The following is a 17,154-nucleotide window of genomic DNA, read 5'->3' as shown; positions in this document are numbered from 1 at the left end:
TGTTTTCCTGACACCACTGGGTCAGGAGCCTCACCTCCTCCAGGTAGGCCCTCTCATCATTTTTGGTGATCAGACCTGTGATCAGACCTGACACTGCTGTGTCGTCAGCAAACTTGACGATGGCATTGAGTGTGGTCATGTTACCTTTGAGCTCTGGCCCTCGGTCTGACTGGCCGGCCCATTCTTGGAATGGGTTCAGCAAGAGTGTAGGGTGTGGTTGTTTCGCTGCGCCTATGCCAATTAGAGCGAGCCCTGTGAGGAGCTCCACGAAATAGAATGATGGTTACACCTTGTAATCCCAGTTCTATGAGTGGAGCGAAGCCCCACAGGGATAGAACCCTTTGCTGAATTATGATTTGGCTCGCTGAAAGTTTTCGCTTTTAGGAGCGGATTCAGATTGCTGTTCGCATGACCCTTTTATGTGGTGCACCTGACTCTGATTGACCGTAGGTGCATGTATGTTTCTTCTTTTCAGTGGGCGTAGCTAGCGATTGAACAAGCCAATAGGAGTGAGCCCTGTGGGGCTTTGCTCCACTCATAGAACTGGCGTTACACGGTAACCATCGCTCACTATTTTGGATTTAAGGGCCTATTCTGAGTCTGCTTTACATGAACCTGGCATGTAGAGACTGTTATTTCCCTGATCGCCTCAGTATTTAGCTAGAGCTGGTCTGCAGGTGCACACTCGGCTACAATGGAAGTCAGTGCTGCCCCTAGCCTTAGTCTCAATGCCAAACCCATGAGAGTTCTTACACTGATACATTACGTAAGCTACGCTAACTACATTAGTGCAGAGACAGAGGGGCGTAGGGCGTAGGGTGGGTATTGGGACAGGGCCAAAGTAAACGGCATGTGGAATCGCATGATCAGGGTCGAGAACACTGGGGCAGGGATATAGCCCTGAATACTGCCCTGGACCAGGTCTAGTGCTATCCCAGGTATGGTGCTGTCTACTATTAAAATTCTATGCCAAACAGCAGTGGCCAATGTCCTGCAGTGCAGACAACAGTAATGTTAGGATACATACAGGTGCATCTAAAAAATAAAAAATGTTGTGAAAATGTTTTTCTGTAGGCCTAACTTAATTCAGAAGTGAAACTTTCATATATTCTAGATTTATTACACAAAGTGAAATATTTCAAGCCTTTTTTGTTTTAATCTTGATGATTACGGCTTACAGCTCATGAAAAACAAAAATCCAGTATCTTACAATATGTAAGACCTATCAAAAATACTTGGTCGAGGCTCTTTTTGCATGAATTACTGTATCAATGCGTCGTGGCTGAGGTGTTATGGAAGTCCAGGTTGCTTTGATAGCGATTCCAAAACTCAGCTGAGATTTAATGAAGGGCCGAAAAATGTCGTAGGCCTACCCGGTTTTTGTTTCATTAACGCCTACCACATGCTGTGTAGAGGTGCATTGAGTGAAAACTAGGTTTATAACGACAAATCTTTATTTGTGATTCATTGCCATAGTAAATCCTCAAATTGACAGCTGTAGCCTACATGTGGAATGCTTTTTTTTATAAACACTTTAACACAGATGCTGCCCAGGTTGCTGTCGTGTGCTGGTTGAAAGGGGCTGTGCTAACGCTACAGTCATATGAGTCATACGACTCCTTGCCGTAGTAAGTGTTATGATAACGTTGCTGGACATTGTATTGCGATTACGTCGCAACAACTAGTTCCGACCGCGCATTGTGATTGGCCAAGATGCATTCTGAGCCGTGCGTTAAGTTGCCTATAGCAACGGTAAACAATGGAGAACTATTTCGGATTGCGGATGGCTGAAAGCAATGCAGTTTAGGGAATTTGAACATTATTAAACCATTATTAAAAATGAACGACAGTGCAGTGACCTCGTGTGTTACTGCTTAATTATAAAAACGGTTTGTTTGGATCACGTACGCTGATTGGCAGAGAGCTCGTGCTACAGTGACAATATTGATGATTACTCACTGCTAAAAGGAATGTTACCTTCTTTAAATATCAGTGCGCGTCCGAAGAACAGCAACATCTGATATCCAAAGATGGACACTAACATCTCTTTCGACCACTTGGGGGGTTTAGTCTTTAATCAGTGGCTTGAAAATGATTCAACTCCCGAGAAGTTAATGTTATGCAATCGCCATGAACAAGTTCAGCAGTCTGATATAGACAATTTGGAGAGGAACCGTAATGAGGTCAACACAACGAAATCAACTGTCTGGGCTGTCCGCTGTTTTAACGACTGGTTATCGGAGAAGACAATATCCGTTAATTTTGCTGATGTAACCAAGGGCGAACTTAATGTCGTCCTGCGTGAATTCTACGGGACTGTCAGAAACGGAAAAGGGGAGCCGTATGGTATTAGTAGCTATAATGGGCTGCGAGCTGGTATTAACCGGCATTTGAATGAACCACCACTGAGTCGCAATTGGTGTCTGATGCGGGACACTGAGTTCACCACATCCAACAATGTGTTTGCGGGCACACTTAAAAAGCTGAGACGGGATGGATTGGACAAAGCGGCACACCATCCTGCCATATCTGAAAGCGACATGCAGCTTATCCGAAGCTCCGAGGCATTAAACCCTGCTACACCGAGAGGCCTTGTACAAAAGGTGTGGTTTGATGTGCAGCTGCATTTTGGCCGCAGGGGAAAGGAGGGCAACAGACAGCTGAAAGCAGATTCGTTTGTTGTCATGCGAGATGAGAATGGTAGGAGGTACGCAACGATGACATTTAACGAAGCAACTAAAAATAACGATCCCCGGGAAATGAACAGAAAACCTGGCAGGGAATTAATGTTAGAGGAAACTGGAAACCCTATGTGCCCCGTTGCTTCTCTGGAGAAGTATCTAAACAAACTCCCTGAAAACCCTCCTGCCTTTTACCTGCATCCTAAACGGGAAGCCTGGAGTCCTACCACTGCGTGGTTTACAGCTGAGCCGATGGGTTTGAACCATCTGGCAACAATGTTGCCTAGGATATGCAAGATAACTGGTAAGTAGGACGAACACGGAACACGCACACACAATGTCCCGTTCTCATTATATATTAATGTATGGAAATTCAACCCTGTCTTTAGGAACGACGAGAATATACACCAATCACAGCATCCGTAGAACGATCCAGAAGCTGTCTGATGCTGTACTGCAAACAAGAGCGATCATGTCGATCAGTGGCTACAGATCAGAGTGCTCTGTCCGAAGTTACTACCAGCCGTCTCTGCAAAACAGGAAACGGAGTAACATTCTGGCCAACAAAGAGCAGCAGGAAATCTCCCCCCCAGTGAAACGGATGAGGACGACCTCCACCGTTAACACCGACAGCTACTTCACTAACTGCACCTTCAACGGCAGTGTGCAAATGAATGTATAACAAAGAATCACGAGTTAATTGTAAATATTGTATAATAGTTGTAGCCAGTGGTGTAGTGGAGGGCATACACACGTCTTTAAACACAACTTGTGTAAAAACTAACATTTCTGCTACAGTATACCCACTTCTTTATTCAGAGTCACCACTACACCCCTGGTTGTAGCTATCTTGCTAGCTAATGCACTTGTTTTTGTTTCAATCATCTTTCATCAGATTTCATCTTTTCTTTCATACGTTGCTAACTTAGTCAGCACTGTGTAACTGAGTGAAATGTGGAGTAGCTGGTGAAATTCACTCCTCAAAGGAGCACTGACAGTCCCTCCAAGAGGGACGTCCCTATTGGTGCAATTGTCAGCACAAATCCTGCCCTGGGCATGCCTAAACAGATGGGTTTAAATGGTGCCGTGACCCAGATGCCCAGTGGTGTGGAGTGAGTTTGGAGGGGTGGGTGTAACCAAGTGACCCGTGGAGCGGAGCGCTGACAGCCACTCCAAGAGGGACGTCACTATTGGCGCAACTGTCAGTGCTTTTGCCTCCCAAGCGGGAGACCTGGGTTCTAATCCCGCCCCGGGAATGCTGAAACAGATCGGTTACAGCTGCGCACAAAATAGTTCCAACTGTTTCTTAGTAACCAGATTTATTCCGCAGAAGGATCCCCCATTAAAAACATTACATTTTAAGATTAGTGTGTCTTTATTTACGAGTTCTTGTGCCATATCGCTTTATTAGCTAAGTCACTCTGGATGGCTGGGCATGACAGCAGCTCTGTATAACCATGGTTCCAACTTCTGTGTTCTCTTGTCCCTTGCCCTGTCCACTCAGAGGTCAGAGAGTGATGCACCAGCAGACAGAGAGAACCCAGATCCCCCCATTTCCCCGATGATGGACATCAAGGATGAGCCCATAGACGAGGGCTATGACTGTGCCCTGCTGCCTCAGTCCCCCATCACACCGATCAAGGAGGAACTGGAATACGAGGAGGTTTGTATTTTTCCCTATATTTTAACATTTTCACTGTACATCACCTTGCAACCCTGGTTTAGAAAGGTGCTTTATAAATACAATTTACTTACTTAGGCAGAGCTCTCATGCCCTCAGCTCTCACTTGGGACTTTCCAAGAGACTTGTTTTCTGAGTGTATGAACCTGTGTGTTTTCTGAGTGTATACTTGTGTGATTTCTGAGTGTATGAACCTCTGTGTGTGCTGTATGTTGCAGGATGAGTTGAGGATCACGTCTGTCTACTCTATAGCAGAAGACTACTCTATAGAAGGAGACTACTCTATAGCAGGAGACTACTCTATAGCAGGAGACTACTCTATAGAAGGAGACTACTCTATAGAAGGAGACGACTCTATAGCAGGAGACTCATACGTCTCCCCCACTGGTAAGATACAAGCTTTCACACATTTACAGCATTGCCACTTCTATTCATCAAGTTATTTGAAACTTGTGTGCTTAGATGGTTCACCTTGCTGCTTTGTCATTCATGTGTGAATTTCACCACAATATGGTGTTTTTAACATCCAACTTCACATCCCTTCCTCTAGTTCCCGCTCCAGCTCCCCAGACTCCTTTCATATTAGGTGCTGGGAGGAGTTTGGCTCCAGCCCCACCTAGGTGTGGCACCTGCTCCAAGGTGCTGTTAATGGGACAGACAGCCTTCCATAGGAAAGGCTCCACACAGCTGTTCTGCTCCGCTGGGTGTTTGCCCGACTTCCTGCCAAACACCACCACCCTAGGCCAGACCTGCCACCAGTGCCTCAAGTACGTCAGCGTTACTGCTACTGTTCACTTCTAGACCTCTACCCTTATTACAGGAATCGGCTACTAGTCGGTACGTCCATTAACTACCATCAGTATCAACTTTATTATGAAGAGCTTCTTTCATTAGTGTAGCCGGGGCTACACATTACTGTATGTGGGTGTAGAAATCCTATCCTAAACTAAATCCTATATTACATAAATCCTATTTAAACTAACTAATCTAAACTAAACTTAAGTTGCTAGCCACCATCACCAGGCGTCCCTCTATAGCTTTACAATTATGTGGACAATAACTAATACTGGGGAATAATATAAACAAACTTTAATAAAACTACAAACACAATAAACATAAACAACACAAATAAAATTTACTTTGACCTATTTTATCCATCTCTAAGTCACTTTGCTGTTAACTCCTGTCTTGACAGCTATTTTCAGTTGCTCTAGATGGGTAAATGTAATGGTTGTCATTTCTTCGTTGTCTAACTTCATATCTCTTGGCTCCTAGACGGAATGTGAAGAACAAGGCTGTCCAGTGTAAGCCTTCCACACGCTGCCAGGAGACTGTGTGCGACCTCCCCACCCAGACCGTAGAGACACAAGCAGGTATGGCAACAATCGAGGTCACTGACACTAACCGCACATTCTCTCTTCAGAACACAAACACTGGAAATGATGCATCAGTACTTTTTACAACCCTCCTTATGTCCTAAACTACATATCTAATTGTGCTGTCATATCTAGCATGTCATAGTATGCCCAACAAGGGGCGGCTGTGGCTCAGGAGGTAGAGCGGGTCGTCCAATGATTGTAAGGTCGCTGGTTCGAATCCCGGCTCCTCCTGTCCACATATCGAAGTGTCATCGGGCAACCCCAAATTGCTCCCAGTGAGCAGGCTTGCACCTTGCATGGCAGCTGTCGCCATTGCTGTGTGAATGTGTGTGAATGGGTGAATGAGAGGCCGTTGTAAAGCGCTTTGGATAAAAGCGCTATATAAGTGGAGTCCATTTACCATTTATTAATTTCCGAAAGGTCTCTGCTCACTTTCTTGCAGATTTTTCTGAGTGTACTTCCAACACCACAATACAGGAGGAGAAGGTGAAGATTGTGGTCTTGCCGGTCCCTGTGCCAGTCTTCATACCCGTTCCCATGAACATGTACTCCCAGTACACACCTGTTCCCATGATGATGCCTGTGCCTGTACGTACCTATCTGGTCTTTCACTTTATCAAGGATGATATCTCTGACATTCAGCAGGTTTGAATCGTGTAACCTGTCTCGATAAGGCACAATTCTTCTTCTGCTACTGTAGGTCCCAGTGCCCATGGTTTTACATTCAACCCTGAGTGACTCAGAGTCCAAGGACAAGAAAGACCACCTCGTCCAATCACAGAGCATGGCTGAGGACGATGAGGAAGTAGAGAAAGACAAACCTATCTCCCATGGAGGTGAGTAAAAAATATTTTCACACACTTGGGTTAGAAAGAGTCATGAATATTTTCTCCTGAGTATTAATAGGTTGTGTGTTGTATCAGACCAGGGAAGTACATACAGTGGAGATCTTGAGTCTAAGGACGTGTCCACCCAGCTGAGCTGGGAGGAGGAGTCGACCTCTGCCCCCAGCACCCAGCTAGGGGAGCACCCAGAGACTGTGGACCCCCCCAGCACCTCTGACCCCAGCTTGATGGACCTTGAGGCTGACATCCCCACTGGTGAGATGAAAGTACAATTTCATCAGAATTGTACCAGAGTTCTTTGACCCTCCTATGAAACTTGCATGCTTAGGTGGTTCAGACTGCTACTGTTACAATCATGTGTCAGTTTCATCACAAAAATGTGAGGGTTTTATCATCCAACTTCACATCCCTTCCTCTAGTTCCCGCTCCAGCTCCCCAGACTCCTTCAAGGCTAAGGAGGAGGAGTTTGGCGCCGGCCCCAGCAGTCCAGCCTGCACCCCCTCCCCAGGCCCAGCCACCCAGCAGTGGAGGTGCTAACCCATCCGGGCTTGGGTGCAGTGTCTGCTCCAAGGTGCTGTTAAAGGGACAGGCAGCCTACCAGAAGATAGGCTCCACGCAGCTGTTCTGCTCCGCTGTGTGTCTGCCTAAGTCTGACGTCCCCACTGGTAAGATTAAACGGGCAATTTAATCCAGTGCTTGGCTAACTGTAATCTATGACTTTATGTGATGACCGGACTGCAGTTAAACCAACAGTAACCTTAAGGGCCTGTGTCCACATAGACCCTTTTTCTGAGCGCCACTGCCCTTTTTCAAATGCTGAGAGAGCATTGGCAGCTCCCTAGAGAACAAGTTTTAAGTTAATAAACTCCTCATTATTTTGCATCCTGCTCAATGTCTCGTTGCCTCCCAGGTAATCCCTGACACTTGGAAACCACCTTGTATAAGCTTTCAAGTTAACTTTCTTATCTTTCTCAGATAATACGTACAGTATCAGACAGTGGTGATGTCAAGACCTGGACTATGTACAGTGCACTTACAGCCTGTTGAGATCACCCTTTCTACCATGGCCTGGGTTAATACTCTTTTCTGATTGGCCAGCAGACGTGCGTTAAAACCGTGTATACGCACACGTAGTTCGGCTGAAGTTTAATTACCGATCTAAATTAATGCGCCGGCTTTGACAGCAACCCAAATGAGCTAATCCCATAGCCTGCTGTACCATTGCTAGTGTAATAAATATTGCGATCTACCTCAAAAGAATAGGCAAGGTTTAAATGTCAGGGGTAACAAACCACACGCACACAGTAGTCGCGGTACACGATCAATAATCTTTATTAAACAATTAGCAATAAAATAGGACAAACACTTCCTACGCAGTTCATGAAGGGGGGAATCACCAGGAGGCACAAGGGAACTCCTACTCCTAGGCTGGGGCCTTATTGCCGGCTGCCGTCACACCACACCGCAAACGTGCACTGCACACACACACACACACACACACACACACACACACAACAACCGTAGCCACTTTACACTTGACCACCGCACACAGGGGTCGCCTCAGCGACTGTGAGGACCGGGGTGACACTGCACTACACACATGGGGGGGCTACACCCGTTAACACGGCAAACTAGGGCAGCAGACTTGAGTCCCCAGAAGCCTAACAGGGCAGGCTGAACCCTGTAATCCTCCCTGCTAATAAAAACAATCTAAATGACGAACAGGGGTGGGGAAGGAATACATGCATACACATGCATAGACACTTTTGTATGCATCACACTGTGTGTCACACTGTTTGTACTCCGCTTCGCATCATGCCTAACAACGCCCCCTAGCTGTTATAAAATCACTATAACACACGGCCTCTCGTGGTTTATTGCTTAATTAACGCACACCTACTCGTTGATTATCCCTTACTCATATCACAGCTGTCTAACCCTCTAAACTTTTGCAGCGGAGTTGTTTGACCCTCCTACGCGGGCTCCGCCCACTGCTCTCAGGAGGCGGAGTCTGGCTGGACGTAAAAGACCTGGAGACGGCTTCCCTGTCAGCAAACAGGTACGGCACAGGTCAAACCGTAACATACTATAAGATCAGCATCTATATCCAGTTGAATCGACCTCAAAGTGAATTTTTTTGAGAGACATCCTTCCTCATCTGTGTTACACGCATGTGTGCTGCAGAGTGACAAGAGGAGCTGTTCCGGGGAGGCGAGCCACAGCGTCGAGCCCCCTGTGGCCCTACAGACAAGCAAGGAGCCACAGCCAGAACTCAACAGTGGAGCCGGTGAGTGGAAAGTCTCTCCGACTCACCGTGATAATTACGTCACCTTCCATTTTCTCCTTTCACTTGAAATATGTTTTATTGATGTTGTGAAAGGAGGCAAGTTGACCTTTGTAAATTACACAGACGCAGATGAAACAGCTATCGGTTCCAGCCCGGCTCCTTTAAATCCTCAATCTGAAGCCGATAAGGAATTGACATCTTCCAGCGTACAGGTAGCTTTGTCCTCCTAGCAGCGTTGGTATTTATAGCAATTATATCCATAACTTGCTCGATTATGGCAGTTTCCTTTCCACTTCTTTCTGACATTTTGAAGCTTGCTTTCTTTGTGTGGTTGGCGTTCAGTGGCTGCTCACCATTTTCACTCTACTGAGAAAATTATACGTAGCAGGGTTGAGTCATTTTAATTTCATCAATTGAAACCTACAGACGGTCAACCATGTTCTATTTACATTTACAGGTGTGTTACTGTTTTGTAATCTCATCAATCAATCATCAAAAGAGTTAAATGCATAGCACTACATAGATGACGTGTATTTGCAAGTGATGTATATCATTCACACAAAATATTATTAGGGTGGTCTGTACATCTGTTAATGATCAAGCTCTCCTCAAAAATCCAAACGCATCATCATCATCATCGCTCATACAGTATATGGTTATTCATCTATAGGCCTGAATTCACAATTATTTGAGTCAGGCAAATTATTTGATATGTGTTAATTGATGTTTTAGGGAGATGGCGAAGACTCTCCTGCCATGGCTTTCACGAATTGCTCCTTGGCGTGCAGCTCCAACACGCTGATACACGACACAGAGGGAGTTTCACCCTCCAACTTGCAGCAGGTTACAACTTGAATTGATCCTTTATTGTGTTTAGTTTCCTCTCGGTTTTATTTGCTTTGATTAGAAGACATGCAAGCACACACTCTTACTCCGAATAAGCCCGAATAATAACGTTTTCTGAATAATTTGATTTCTCGAAGATGAATGAGAAGATTCCGGATGGATCTGATGATGGATCTGACTCCAGTCCAGATAGTCCCGAGAAGATTCCGGATGGATCTGATGACGTATCTGACGAGCTTTCTGACTCCAGTGCAGATATTTCAGATAGTGGAGAAGAATATGTTCCAGACTCCACTGAGGAAAGTACAGATGATGAAATGATCTGTGAAATATCACCGCAGCAGAGGAGTAGCAGAAGAAGAAGCTCTTCAAGTCCGTTCCAGAGCAGTGGCACAAACAGTGCAACTCAACCACAGACGAGTATCTCAAATCCGCAAAGTGCCCCTGATAGCACCGCTTCTGCTAACAGGGAAGTCGGAGAAAATACCTCAGTATCTGTTCCTGCTGCCATAAAGAACAAAGACGGATCTCGAGTATACAACAAGAGAATGTACTGTCTGTTTTGTGGGTTATCCGTCCTGAAAATATCAAGGCACTTGAAAGAAGTTCATCGCAATGAGGAGGAGGTAGTAAGGGCATTTCGTTGTCGTAAGCGTTCAAAACAAAGGCGAATGCTGTTGCAGGGTCTCAGAAACAAAGGTAACTTTGCACATAACACTGAAGTGTTGAGAACAGGCATAGGAGAACTTGTTCCATGCAAGAAACCAAAAAGAGATTCTCAAGGAAAAGCTTTCGAGCACTGTAGATACTGTCAGGGCTTGTTCGTGAAACACGTGCTGTGGAGACATGTGCGCACTTGCAAATTTAACTCTGAACCTGAAAAAAACCCAACAGTACAGTCCCAATGTGCCGATCTCGAACCCGCACCTCCTGGAGTTTCTGAAGGCCTATGGAAGCTAATCAACAGTGTGTTTCATGATAATGTCTCACTTGAAGTCAAAAGTGACCCGTGCATCATAGAGCTGGGAAAGTACTTGTATGACAGGCATGGATCTAATCTCGACAAGCAAGAATACATTAGACAAAAGTTGAGAGATCTTGGTAAACTGCTATTACTTGGTAGAGAGGTCACCCCCCTGAGAACAATCAAAGACTATTTCGGACATGCAAACTTCATGCTCGCAGTCACTGCGGTGAAACACGCCGCTGGTTACAATGATAAAACCCACAAATATAGAGCCAGAACACTTGCTGTGGGACTGGGACACAGCCTTAAGAGGATCTGCCTTCTCCTTCAAACGGATGCAAGGATAAAGCAAGAAACGGATGTTATAGAAGAAGCCTGCCGCTTCCTCCAAACCTACGAGGCGAAATGGCACGAGCTCGTGTCGGCTTTGCCGCGCCTCGGTGCGTCCAATTGGAGTCCTCCTGAGCTGTTGCCTTTCACAGAAGATGTCAAAACTCTACATTCTTATCTGGATGAAAAGCGGCAGCATTGCTCCAGTGACTTGGCATCTGAGTCTTCACTCGAGAACTGGACCAAACTAGCAAAGGTAATTCTGGCACAAGTCGTCTTATTCAACCGCCGTGGAGAAAGGGGGATATCCAAAATGCCTGTGTCTGCATTTTCCCCAAGAGACGCCTCAGAGCCTGATGATGACATCGGCCGTGCCGTCACAGAGCTAGAGAAGAAGCTCTGCCACCATTTCATGGGGGTGAAAGTCAGAGGAAGGAATGTTCCTGTACTCCTAACCCGAGCGATGCAGGAAGCATTTGATTTGCTAATGGAGAAGAGAGATGAGTGTGGTGTCCTGAAAGAAAACGTCTACGTGTTTGCGCGACCGGGCGCGATGTCCCACTACAGGGGCTTTGTCTGCATCCGGGAGTTCGTCATGGCCTGTGGTGCCAAAGATCCATACTCGCTCGCCTCTGCAAAGCTGAAGAAGTACATCGCGACCATATCAAACGTCCTCAGCCTTAATAACACAGAGCTTGACCAGCTCACAGATTTCCTGGGATACGGAGTACAAGGCCAGTCCTACCACCTACCCGAGGGTACCCTCCATGTTGCCAAGATTACCAAAATTCTGATGGCCCTTGAGAACGGACGGCTTGCAGAGTCTAAAGGCATGAGCCTTGATGACATCAACATTGACCCGAATGGTATGCTTTTTCTGTTATTTTTCAGCTTGTTAGTATGTAATTACATTGTGGGGTTAACATTTCACCTCCACTGGAGCTTAGCTGGGCCTGGGGAGGGGTTGCAGGCTGGACTGATAGGGCCGGCAGCTGGGATATGAAGAGTGATCTCAACAGGTACACTGTGCATAGGTCTTAACATTACCAGTGTTGAATACTTATTATCTGAGAAAAAGACATGTTAACTAGTAGAAGGCTTATAAAAGGTAGGATACAAGTGTACCTGGGAGCCAACAAGAGACATAGACATAGGGTGTGGCTCAGTGGTAGAGCGGGTCATCCAATGATCGTAGGGTCGGCGGTTAGAATCCCGCCTCCTCCTGTCCACATGTCGAAGTGTCCTTGTGCAAGACACTGAACCCGAAATTGCTCCCAATGAGCAGGCTAGCCCCTTGCATGGCAGCTGCCGCCATTGGTGTGTGAATGGGTGAATGAGAGGCCTTTATTGTAAAGCGCTTTGGATAAACAGTCCATTTACCATTTACCATAGAGCATTTTTGTTATGGGTTTAAACATTATTTGCCAGCATGCTCATACAAAGCCCCTCCAACTCTTGCAGTTGGTACATTCCTCATCTCTTCCTCATTGTATGAACCATCTGGGTTAAAAGTGGTGTTTTATTATACCCCCCTTTTAGAAACAGTCCAGCTAATCAACGATGCAGAATCTGTGTATGAACGGGACATGCAAGGTATGTATGTTGACTTTAGCACATGTTTTTTTTAGGTTGTGTATTACATTTAAAATCAATCAATATTTCCAATATTTATTTGCTCTGTCTCTAATTTAGGTCCCTTAATCAACAGGTGCTCAAGCCTAATGAATCTGTGTATTGTATTTTAGCATCACCATGCACCCACTGCAAAGTGAACGCTATACTTCAGTACCACGGAAGCATCGGGAACTTCTGCTCCCATGACTGTGTCACCACCTTCAGGGTACGGCCCCTTTTTACAACCCCAGCCCACCCAGCAGTTCACTGTCCGATTACCCTGTCATACAGTTGTGTAACTTGATCAGTGCATTTCAATATTGTTGCATGTGTTGCCACTGTCCCACAGTCTGAGCAGAGCAAGGTTCTGGTCCAAGGCTCTGGTCCACCCCCGGGTCAAATTAATGAAGGTATGTATTTTGATGTTAGTATATGGTTTTCTTAGCTTGTGTGTTACATTTAAAATGAATCAATGTTTACAGCTCTGTCCCTCATTTAGGCCCCTTAAGTGACAGGTGCTCAAATGTTGTATTAATTACCATTAAGACATGAGGCAGGACTCGCATGCAGCTGTTTGTGTGTTTGCTGCTGATACAAAGAGAAGTAACCCTTTTAAACTTGTGCACATAGTTGTGTATTAGTTATGAAGTAGTCTCATGTCTTATTTATACCACACAGTCTACTACTGAATAACAGGATGCTGTACATATATTAATACAAGTTGTCTGTCTTTTGGCAAAATCAAATCACATAAAACATCTTGATACACCCTGAACAGTTGTCTTCTATAGATAACGCCTAGCTAATTGCTTACTTTTACTCAGGGAATTTGTCACATCGGCAGAGTTTCTCCATCTAACTCATGAATGACTGACACTCCGTATCTGCATCTGTGCGCATTTTCCTCAGACACCATCGGCCTGACAATTCATATTTGGCGTGGGTGGCGGGCAGATGGTGACGGGGCCAGATTGTTTATTAATTCACATTTTGGCTTATTCAATCAATCAATCAATCAAAGCTTTATTTGTATAGCGCATTTCATACCCAGAGGCAACACAATGCGCTTTACAGAGAACAAGGGAGGTGGGCATACGACCCACTCTCTACATATTCCAGAGGGAAGCAAAAAAACAGTAATCACCCGGGGGCCAGATAAGTGAGCTGTAAAAATTCTTCCCTGACCCCGCAGCTTATTGAAACATAAAATATTGCTCAGGAGCCACCCCTCCTTTCACACGGTGCTGCTCTGGCATGCATATCTACTGCACCCAAGTCAAGTCAGCCATTAAAAATACTGCTCTCGAATAGAATCCCGCCCTGATACAAACACTGTTCCCGCTACGAAGTCATTGGTCCAGGTTCAAGACAACCTGCCTTAAGACCAAGCCAACCTTGATGGTGATTGGCTCCAAGTTACTGAATGGCAATAAACAGATTCTGATTCTGAACGTTCTCCCTCACCCCAGAGTTCCAACTACTCTAGAATTATTTTGCTGTTGGTCAGCTTTGCCCAAAATGAGTCCATTGTATTGTCCACCCTGTACAATAGTAGTGAGCTAGCTAGCTTGCTAACGTTAGCCAAATCAAGCTATCATTCACACGGGTCTTGCCAAACAGAAAAGGTCCACTAGCCGTGATGTTAATTTTCACTATGTTCTCCTCCATTCACTTATGCCAACGTTAGTGATCAGAACAGCATTGCATGAAAATGTCTTCTTGTCGATCTCTAGCGGTCAGTGAAATTGACCAAATGTCAAGAGGTGGACATCATTGGATTCCTTTCGGCGTACAATCTAGCTAAGGTGCTTTTGAGCAGTTTGAAGTTAATAAGTGTTGTTAGTTATAAGCATAGAGAATAACTACGCATTGACAACCATTCATTTGGGACTTAAAAGTTCAGGAGCAATACATTTCCCCATGCTGTATGGCGCCCAGTTCCAATAACCGTATCTCGGGCTCTAGGGGGGGGGGGGGGGGGGGGCTGACGGTCATAAATGGCCAATTACTGATTGTGTGGTCCAATGGGTATCAGAACTAGTGAATTTCAGGTTTAAACACACATGAATGTCATTGTCATTCAGTAGATTGTGATGTGAAGCCACCTCAAGACTTGGAGCAGAGTGGTGTGAGGCTGCCACAAGAAAATGAAGGCAAAGCTACCTCACCACAAGAGGCAGATGGCGACAGGATCCCTGCGCAAAACCGCCGTCCGCTGAGATTGACACCAGAGAAAGGTACAGTAATATATTTTATATACTTCGTACATGATACTGTTTAATGTTTTGAGAGTCTCTTGATGCTCTGGAGCATGTGTGCGTGTTCATCTACAGGTGATCGTGCTTTTAAAGGTTAAAATTTGTCTTCAGATAGTGTCAATATGTTTTCATATTCATGCATTTTGCAGTAAAATGTCCTTTTAAAAAGTCATACATACCCGCCAGAATTGAGCTCCTTAGCTTGGTGCCAGGGTATTGGTTTAGTACTGTGGCTTTATACTTACTTACTTATAATACTGTGCCTTTATTTACTCTAAACTAATTTATTAATTTCTTATTTAGTTCACAAGCCAGTTATGAGAAAGCGCTGGAACAGTAAGGAGATCACTGCTGTCGAAAAACATATGATGTACTTCATCGAGACCTCTCGTCTTCCAGGGAAGTATGACTGTGATCTGTGCCTTAGATTAGAACCAGAAGCATTAGAAAACAGGAATTGGCTAAATATAAAGTTTTACATAAAAAACAGAATCACAGCAGCTAAGAAGCGAAAAGTTTAAGTAGTGGTACATTTTTGCACTTTATTTTATGTCTTTGTATTTTATGTTCACCAACATAGTTTTTCTTGCCTCTAAATTGTGCCATTTCATGTAGGTCAGGGCTCTTCAACTAGTGCTCTAGATCTGGCCCTTTGATCAATCCAAGTATCTAGTCTATTTTTGTTGTTTGAAAAATGTTTGGGTAAACGGCCTAGGTTATTACACAAGCCCGATGATGCCGGTCATAGCAAGCAGTGACTGTTACAAACTAGTAACGCAACTTGACATTCTTGAGTAAGTTCTGTGCTGTGATAAAACAGTACATGAAACAATTTTCTGAGTCGACCTTGAATTATATTGTTGCTAAATGTAATGCTGTGGAAGGCAGTGAAAGTGTGATGTATTTGGGTTTTTTGTGGGGTTTTTTTTTTTTACATTGGACGTTGCCAGACATTTCCAGACTGAGAAGTGGTCTACAATGCGTAGCCAGTGGTTTTGTATATTCAAATGTAAATAGAATAGTTTTTTTCTACCTCTCCCTTTCTTACTCAGGTCTTTTATCTAGGAGAGGTACACACCTAACTCCTATTGGATGTATTGAGTGTGCATTATGGATGTGCAATATGACCTGAAAATGTGTTCATTTTTATACAAGTTTTTATAAAAATAAAAAAAAAAGCTTTTGTGACGCTGTTTATTGTATTTCATTCGGTCTGTGATACTTGACCAAGTTGAAAAGACTGCAATAAAACATGTTTACATGAAAGCCAAAACTGTGTGTGGGAACCAGACAATTCAGCTGTGCAGAGAACTCTGAGCCTGCCTAGCTTTGGTGACATCAGGTTGTTTGAATTGACAAATCTTCTAGTGGTAGTCAAATACAGCTATTTAGATAATAGATTTGACCATTTCTTATATACGGTGAGGTTTAGAACATTTTCCCTTGTATGTGATTTCATGTGTATTGTCATAAATTAGGTCTTTTCAGGTCATGTCTTTCTCTCCTTTCTCTTCAAGAATAGAACTATATGAATAAAAAGAATTGCAGATTCCATTATCAAGCAAGGAAAAAACTGCTCCGCATATAGATCATTCAAGAAATGTGTTGCAAGGGCAGTGTAAGGTATTGTGTTCATTATGTACATCTGGATAAATGACAACTTAAGTTACTATGGTGTAATGATAATATTCATGGTAACTACACAGGTATTACATGCTGATACAGCAATTACTTAATACAGCAATTTAATAGCAGTGCAACGTACAGTAGAGCATAGTTTTCATTACCCATGATATTCAGTATTTCAACTATACAATCATGTATTTCACCAAAGATATGTCCCATATATTTTGATTAATTTGATACCATCATCCCAGCTCAGCAGGACAGCTCTCCCAGTGGTATGTGCTGACTTTTTAAATTTTATATTATAGGACTTCAAAGGGTCTCTAATGACCACACGGCACACAATTACACGTGAGCGGCAACATATCACACAGCACACACATGCAACTACAGGGGTTGCCAGTGGAATTTGTTCAGCATTTTCCCATCCAAGCTTCTTCTTGCTGTGAGGTGAGAGTGCCAAGTACTGCACCCCCGTGCCACGAGAGCAATTTGGGGTTCAGTGTCTTGCTCAAGGACACTTTGGCACACTGCCGGGAGCTGGGATCGAGCCAAGGACCTTCTGTTCCGATATGATTCAACCAAGATTGCATGACTTATGACAACATTATGGAGGCATCATTTGATACAAAAAAGTGAA

General features: G+C 44.4%; 1 protein-coding gene across 1 annotated transcript; it reads left to right on the top strand.

The window, feature by feature from the left end:
• Window positions 1–3,153: 3,153 nt before the first annotated feature.
• On the top strand, window positions 3,154–15,728 carry LOC311322987 (uncharacterized protein; the record flags this gene model as incomplete). The annotated part of the gene is made up of 20 exons (XM_084455108.1): window positions 3,154–3,345; window positions 4,186–4,344; window positions 4,581–4,749; window positions 4,949–5,129; window positions 5,638–5,735; window positions 6,184–6,329; window positions 6,442–6,577; window positions 6,665–6,841; window positions 7,006–7,251; window positions 8,542–8,645; window positions 8,771–8,873; window positions 8,997–9,085; window positions 9,606–9,716; window positions 9,857–10,022; window positions 11,358–11,882; window positions 12,556–12,609; window positions 12,762–12,856; window positions 12,980–13,040; window positions 14,718–14,867; window positions 15,192–15,728. 20 exons carry the CDS (start codon window positions 3,154–3,156, stop codon window positions 15,407–15,409), a joined length of 3,180 nt encoding a protein of 1,059 aa, XP_084311234.1. The 3' UTR covers window positions 15,410–15,728.
• Between the last annotated feature and the right edge of the window lie 1,426 nt (window positions 15,729–17,154).

The sequence above is a fragment of the Borostomias antarcticus genome, assembly GCF_949987555.1.
Source record: "Borostomias antarcticus genome assembly, chromosome: 2".
Classification (NCBI taxonomy): domain Eukaryota; kingdom Metazoa; phylum Chordata; class Actinopteri; order Stomiiformes; family Stomiidae; genus Borostomias; species Borostomias antarcticus.
Note: the sequence above shows the minus strand (reverse complement) of the source record. Positions and strands in the feature narration are given on the sequence as shown.